Source organism: Cololabis saira, chromosome 10, assembly GCF_033807715.1.
Source record: "Cololabis saira isolate AMF1-May2022 chromosome 10, fColSai1.1, whole genome shotgun sequence".
NCBI lineage: Eukaryota > Metazoa > Chordata > Actinopteri > Beloniformes > Belonidae > Cololabis > Cololabis saira.
This window is the reverse complement of record NC_084596.1, coordinates 35,297,371-35,304,547: the sequence shown is the minus strand read 5'-3', so window position 1 is coordinate 35,304,547 and position 7,177 is coordinate 35,297,371. Positions and strand designations below refer to the sequence as shown.

The 7,177-nt window shown below is 41.0% G+C and overlaps 2 protein-coding genes across 2 annotated transcripts; one reads left to right on the top strand and one right to left on the bottom strand.

The window, feature by feature from the left end:
* Positions 1 to 53: 53 nt before the first annotated feature.
* nedd8l (NEDD8 ubiquitin like modifier, like) lies at positions 54 to 1,539 on the bottom strand. Its single transcript, XM_061732786.1, has 4 exons — positions 1,396 to 1,539; positions 743 to 790; positions 555 to 637; positions 54 to 457 (listed from the first exon to the last, which is right to left on the bottom strand). Exons 1-4 carry the CDS (start codon positions 1,411 to 1,413, stop codon positions 334 to 336), a joined length of 273 nt encoding a protein of 90 aa, XP_061588770.1. The 5' UTR covers positions 1,414 to 1,539; the 3' UTR covers positions 54 to 333.
* Positions 1,540 to 2,255: 716 nt separating this feature from the next.
* Positions 2,256 to 6,598, top strand: LOC133452247 (uncharacterized). The gene is made up of 10 exons (XM_061731468.1): positions 2,256 to 2,322; positions 2,405 to 2,589; positions 2,656 to 2,759; positions 2,830 to 2,921; positions 2,990 to 3,170; positions 3,251 to 3,356; positions 3,432 to 3,517; positions 3,691 to 3,782; positions 3,849 to 3,958; positions 6,575 to 6,598. Exons 1-10 carry the CDS (start codon positions 2,256 to 2,258, stop codon positions 6,596 to 6,598), a joined length of 1,047 nt encoding a protein of 348 aa, XP_061587452.1.
* Positions 6,599 to 7,177: the final 579 nt, after the last annotated feature.

Genomic DNA, 7,177 nt, shown 5'->3' with positions numbered 1-7,177 from the left:
GTGACTGCGTGTACTGTTCAATCTGTGGGTTTATACTGGATACAAGACTGAAATCAACTTTAGGATTTATTCACAAGCAAAGAGGCCACAGTGTTCACAAACTGTCTCTCACAAAGCATCATAGGTGCCTGTATCAACTCCAACTGTTCAAACTCAAAAAGCCAATGTGGGTTTACAAAAACATCTAAGAGGGGACTACATTGTTGTTTGGAGGGCTGCTTTTCTTCCTTGGTGGCACTGTTGCGTGATGGGTGGGATCTGAAGTTTTCTCCTTTGCACATTGTTGCAAACACCTAAATGCTGGCACTCAGCTGGCCTCGTGACAGCGGTGACTCAGGACAGCGAGGAGAGCCGTTTGCTGCAACTGTGCGCTGTTGATCCTCCTCTGAGCGCCAAGACGAGGTGGAGCACCGAGCCGCCCTGTATCTTGTAGTCTGCAGCTGTCTTCTCATCATTCCTGAGTGGAATATGACATGAAGGGAGGACAAGGTGATTTAGAGAACACTCGACTACTTCCGAACTGCATATACGTGGTTATCGACTAAGGATCTCACATCTGTTTTCCACTGTAGATGAGCCTCTGTTGCTGAGGAGGAATCCCCTCCTTCTCCTCCACCCTTTCTTTAATTCGCTCCACCTATATTTTCACACACACACAGAAAAAAATAAATGTTAAGATGGCATGGTGCCTAAATACTCTCTAGTAATTATATTTGCATTTATGAATTATTAAAGTGGTCACCTTGTCTGTGGGCTCGATGTCAATCTCAATTTCCTTCCCAGTGAGGGTCTGAAATGTGAAAATGATGACAGCATTGTTCAAGTTACCATCTATAATGCACAAGTCTTATTCAATAAACACAAGGCAGACTTTTAATATGACGCACCTGTATTTCAGTGCGTTAGAAATAGCTGTAACTAGGTATAATGCACCAAAATAGAGCAACAATGCAAGTCATTTGCACATTACTTCAATTCATTTGATCCACCGTTTGATCCCAATTAAGCTGATGATGAAGGGAAAACACGCCCTGGACACAGTTATAAATCACCTTACCCAAGCACAAATCTGTCGCATGTTCAACTTTGCCATCAAACACTATTTAGTGCCACCGGTTTTATTATAACGCCGGCCAAAAGTGGCTTTTCTGTCTGTTTTAATTAATTCAGATGTAATCTCCACAGTTCACAGGCTGCCAAAGCCAAGAGAAAACGAGAATAAATAATTACTGCAACCCCAACTCGTCTAACTCTCGCCTTTTATCGAGACGATTATCCAACAAATGAACATTTACGGTTGAATTAAGATCAGGCCGAGAAAAGACTGACTACTTAGTTTGGCAGAGATCGGCAAGGCCGATGTCAAAACATCTGCAGAAAGACAAGTCTCCTTACCTTTACTTTGATCAACATGCTGAATAAGTATGTGATGGAAGTAATAAGTGTGTTAATTGTTTCAGAAAAATTCACAAAATTGTCGAGCTAACCAGACTCTACTTCCTGTGTAGCAGGAAGAACATTCCGGATGTTACGGCGTCGCAGCCCGTGCGACAGTTCCGTGATGCAAACTAAAATACGTACTACAGCCCTAAATAAAAACAAATAAAACCCTAAATACGTGTGTTAGTTATTTACTGAATACTTTAAAATTTTAGATTTATATACATTATAAAATCGAGTTATATAAAAATAATTAGTATTTTATTTATTAGTATCTATTTAGCTATTTACATGCAAAATAAAACAAGCAATCCGTTTATTTACCTCTGAATTGAACGATTTGTTAAAAAATAAATAATAAAGGGTAAAAATAAATCTAATTTGTTGTATGTTTGTAAAAAGCTCCAGGGGGCAAAACAGCCAAACACAATCATAGTTGGAGGTGGGGTAGAGCCAGTCCACCCCTTTTATCAGGGCTAAACATGAAATAAACATGAAATCACTGAGGCTACTTGATTTTAAGACTCAGTTTTTAGTATTATGCATAATGCAGATCTGCAATCTGACTTTGATCAAATGTAACATTTGTTAAAATATCTTTTATCCAATTTAAGCTTTTTCAAGCTTGTGAATAGAACTGGGTGGGTGCAGAAATGTAATTCTAAGGTCCAACAACCCACTCCCCTCCGAGGACTTTGAACGCAGCATACCGTTGACTAAAGTGCAGCCCACTGCTCTACACAGATGTTTCCCATTTGCTAATTAGGAGGGCATATAAAATGTACCACCTTCAACCTAAGCTGAATCAGTTCATCATGGTAACTCATCTTTACCTAGGTGTGGTAATCTTTGCTGTTTTTGCAGTAGCTGTTGGTCAGCCAGGTAACATTTGCACTCAAAAATATTTGATGCCTTCTTTTGTTCCTGTGTGTACAGAACACTAATCTTTGACATTTTTCTCTAGCTATCAAAGTCATATGTTCAAAGGATTCGATAAGCGTCAAATGGCGAGTTGGCCCCCAGTTGGTGCCATATGCTGCTCGACTCTTTATAGGAAGTTGCACGCCCTCAGAATGGAGGGTTTTAGACTCAGGGGAAGGAGAAGCCTCCTTTGACTACAAGTTTTCTGAATGTGGCTTTGCAAGAAAGGTGACGCACCTGCAATATATACTTTAACTAGTCTTGTCCTTCAATAACTATTTGGTTTGTCTGTAGATGAAAGGAAAACACATGGTGTATCAAGGAGACGTGAGCTTCAGACCACAGGCAAAGGGCAAGCCTGCTGTCTTCCAGCAACCCATTGAATGCATTTTTAAAAGGTAAAGTACTCCTTCCTGCTGAAGTTTTAACTTGGTTTGTTGAGGGATAATTCTCATCACTTTATTTCAGACCTGCGGGTTGGATTCCTTCATTTATGAATCCCGGAGCAGGTGCTTCTGAAGGCCGTAGTAAGCTGGTCTTCCATATGGCACTCCTAAATGGTAAGTTCTATCAAATAGAGGACGGCTGAAATGGAAAGCACATCTGTAAACTATTCCTCCATTTTTAGATCAGTTAACAGGTGTGGCTAAGACCAATGTGGTACCCCTGGGCTCATTCATGCCAATATGGGCTGCAGTGGAGCAGAAGTCCCATCAGCCGCTGCTGCTGCTCATGGAGGAGTGTGTTGCAGCCACGACTCCACAACTACTGCCCAACAGTCAGATTCACCCGATTATTGGCAACAAAGGGTAGGAATGGAACTTTTGTCCTATAGTGTGGCGCGATAACGGCTCAAACCGCTGCATTTACACTCTTATCTCCTTGCCAGGTGCCTCTTGGAAAGTAAAACGGGAAGCTCAATGTTCCTCCCTCGGTACCATTCGTCAGCCATTATCCTCTACCTCCAATCTTTTAGTTTTGGTATTGGAGAGGAGGTGAGTGAATTGACTTCATGAGTTTGTGTCTGTGTGGACACTTTCATATTTTCTCCCCCCCCCCCCCCCCCTTAGGTGTACATCCATTGTAATCTCATGGTCTGGGATCATGACGCTCTTGACAAAACGAAGAAAGCTTGCCATGTGACTGAACATGGAAGGTAATGTGGCCTGGCTGTACAACTCTTTCTTGCCCAGAAAATGGCACTTAAGTAATTGCTGTTGTGCTTTTGGGGCAGTACTAAAGGGTACTGGCATCACAACTACAAAATCTGTGCAGCTGTATTGTCAAACTTCAAATAATGGACTGCAATGTTTTTAACATGTTCATCAGCTGGGAACTGCTTGACGACCCCTCTCTGAGCTCCCTGTGTAACTGCTGTGAATCAACTTGTGCCTCCAAGATGAAGAGAGCGACTGACTGGGGTATGCATTTACCAACATGTTGGATCATTTGTGCGTGCTTGCATTTCATTTTCTCATCACTTTCAGAGTCGAGCATGAACTATAATTCTGTCTTGGGACCCATCATCATAACGGACCAATCCAACGCCCACTCAAACGCAACGTTAGTTGCGTCTGACTCTGCCATCGACTCTCAGGTGCAACTTGACTCTAGAATACAAAATGTGACCCAACTTCAGTACGATTAATTGCATTTCTTTTCCTTCCACAGGATCTGCTAATACTGAGCTGAGGACCACCTGCCATAGGATCCTTCTTTATAAGACTTGGACAGCTGACCAACTCCTTTTTGATTCCTTGTAAATTTGTTGACTCTTGAATTTAATAAATCCCTGACCTCAAATGCCAGGCTCTAAAGGAATTATTTTAGGGACTAGAGCAGGTGTGGTCAATTTAGATGGCCAGAGTGGGTGGATGGATGACTTGGTGGGTTTTTTAATTGTGTAGTGCATAACTTAAAATAGATTTACTGGCCAAGGCCATTGGGGTGCATTGCATACTTAGTCATATGAACCGGTCTCTGGCACTCAATTTCAAGCAACCAAGGAAGTAATGCCTTAAAAAAAAAGCCACATTGCCAGTCTATTCATGTACACCCCCCCCCCCCCCCCCCCCCCCTGTTTTCATAGTGTTTGAAATCTGATATTAAAGCTCACTTGACTATTTGGAGCATGTCTAATGTTGATGAAAGGTTGACTGTGAAACTCTTCACCTATGTGGAATAGTGTCTAGAAAATGCTGTACTGTGGCTTTATCTGGTTAATGTTCATGACACTTTTGGGCCCGTTTTGACAAGGTCGCATAAAGGCATGTCTCAGAACCACATGAACTCCTCCAAATTGTCCTTTTCCACAAGGAAGTGGCAACATGAATGCAATAACTAGTTTATATGCATTCTTGGAATTTTGGTACAGGGGAGTTATGAAAATGCATTTTTGAGAAATTAAAACCCTGTCATGCCAAGCTTCCATACACGTTAGATCCCAAAGCCATGTTTAGGTCACTTGATATTCCTGAGGCACGTGGGCACGAATAGATATTCAGGGCTAAAGTATTAATCCCCCAAAAAATTGTTGTATGAGTTCATGATTTAAGTGATGTAAAAACTCGTATTGCTGTGGGCAGGAAGGATCTCCTGTAGCTGTCTGTGCTGCAGTGGATCTGAAAAAGCTCCATTGCTGAATCTGTGAAGATGACCAGGATTATATCTGTACAATCGGAACATAGCCAGCCTTTGTTCAGTTCGTCACTGGCTCTGATGCTGCTCCTCAAACATGACTGAACTCCACAACAAACTATAGAAGATACTCAATCTTTCTGTAAATCCTGAAGGACCTAAGTAAAGTCCTTTCTGCCCTATTTTAGAAACGCCAGTGTATCTCTAATCCAGTCTGTGCAGGTGAACACAGGGATTTATATTCCACTTCTCCAATCCTCGTTTGCGATCGAGATGATTGTTCCCACACCACCACTGATACACCTCACAACTTCAGAGGGATGAGTATTTCTGCAGATGAAAGGACTACTTGCACTGGAAGTAGATGAAAAGGAACCGTGGCAACAAACTTCAGGCATGTCTTAAGGACATTAAAGCCTGGATGTCCACTAACGTTTTGCTTCTAAATTCCAATAAAACAGTTGTTTTGGGCCCCAGCACCTTAGGAAGGGATTAAATGGTGTTGTGATGGCTTCCAGTATAACTGTACGTAACCATGGTGTTATTTTCAATCAAGATTTGTCCTATAAACAGCATATTAATCAAGTTTGTAAGACAGCGGTGTTCCATCTTTGTAATATCACAAAGATTAGGAACATCTTTTCCCAGAGTTATGCAGAAAAAATAAATCACGTGTTTGTATCTTGTAGGCTAGATTACTGTAATGTGTTATTAGCAGGATGTCCAAGTAAATCTCTGAATATCCTCCAGCTGATCCAAAATGCAGCGAGTGCTGACAGGAATCAGCAAGAGAGACCACGTCTCTCCAGTGTTAACCTCCCTCCATTGGTCTCCGTAAAATCCAGAATCCAATTCAACATTCTATTACTTGCGTATAAAACGATAAACGCTCCATGATATTTACAAGACCTGATAGTACCGTATATTCCTAACAAAGCTCTCTGTTCTCAAGAGTGCAGGTTTACTCGTAGTTCCTAGAGTATCCAAATGTAGATTTGTAGGACGGGTCTTCTGCTATCAGGCACCGTTACTATGGAACCAACTTCTAATCTGGGTTAAGGAGGCTGACACCACCTCCACCTTTAAAACCTAACTTAAAACCTTTCTGTTTAGTAAAGTATAGTTAGTGTTTAGTAAACCTCTAGTTAGTGTTTAGTAAAACCTCTAGTTAGTGTAAACTGTAGTGTGTTAGGGCCAGTAGTCATAGCTGCTACAGGTCTGAACCAGAGCTTCATCCTAGATATGCTGCTATAGGCTTATACTGATACAGATAATCAATATAAACAGGATAAATACCAACAAATACAGTAGAGCGTGCAAAACAATAACCATAAAAAACAAGATGAAGACAGGATACCAAAAAATGTGTAAAAAACTATGATGTGACCAGGATCTAGACATAAGGATGCACACAAAATGATTTAAAGTGGGATGTCTTTGTGCAATGTTTTGCTCTCCTCTCCTTTCTTCAGTTCAGTCTACAGCTCCATTGTTCTTGTAGTTGTTGCGCTGCATATTGACCTGCAGTCCCCCCCTCTGACCACCTCAGTGTCTGCTGTCTCATCTGTTTATACAGTCGTCTCTGTCGTCCACCAACTAACCAGATATCAGTCATCATGTGTACATAGAACTCTTAGTTTTCCTGCTCACAGATAACTAATATTAATATATCTTGTCTTGTGTACCTTTGACAATATATCTATGCCCCACCTCTCTCTGTTCTTCGTTGTGACAACTTGTGTTGTAATAGATGCTATATAAATACATTTGAGTTGAATTGAAGTTTGAGGTGTACAACGTGAAGAGGAATGATGAGAGTACAGCCAGCCTGTTGTGCTCCACGTCTTGCATGAACATGATCCTCACAGTACTGATGACTGTGGGGTAGGAATGGGCGATATTTTACCGTTCATGATATACCGTCAAAAAAATTCCCTCCGGTAAGAATTTGTCATCTCGCGGTAAAAACAATAAATTCCCATTGGTGACGTTTTTGTGTAAAGCTGATTTATGGTTCTGCGTTAAATCCACGCACAACGTACAGGAAGGAAGAAGGAAGAAAGAAAGAAAGAAAGAAAGAAAGAAAGAAAGAAAGAAAGAAAGAAAGAAAGAAAGAAAGAAAGAAAGAAAGAAAGAAAGAAAGAAAGAAAGAAAGAAAGAAAGAAAGAAAGAAAGAAAT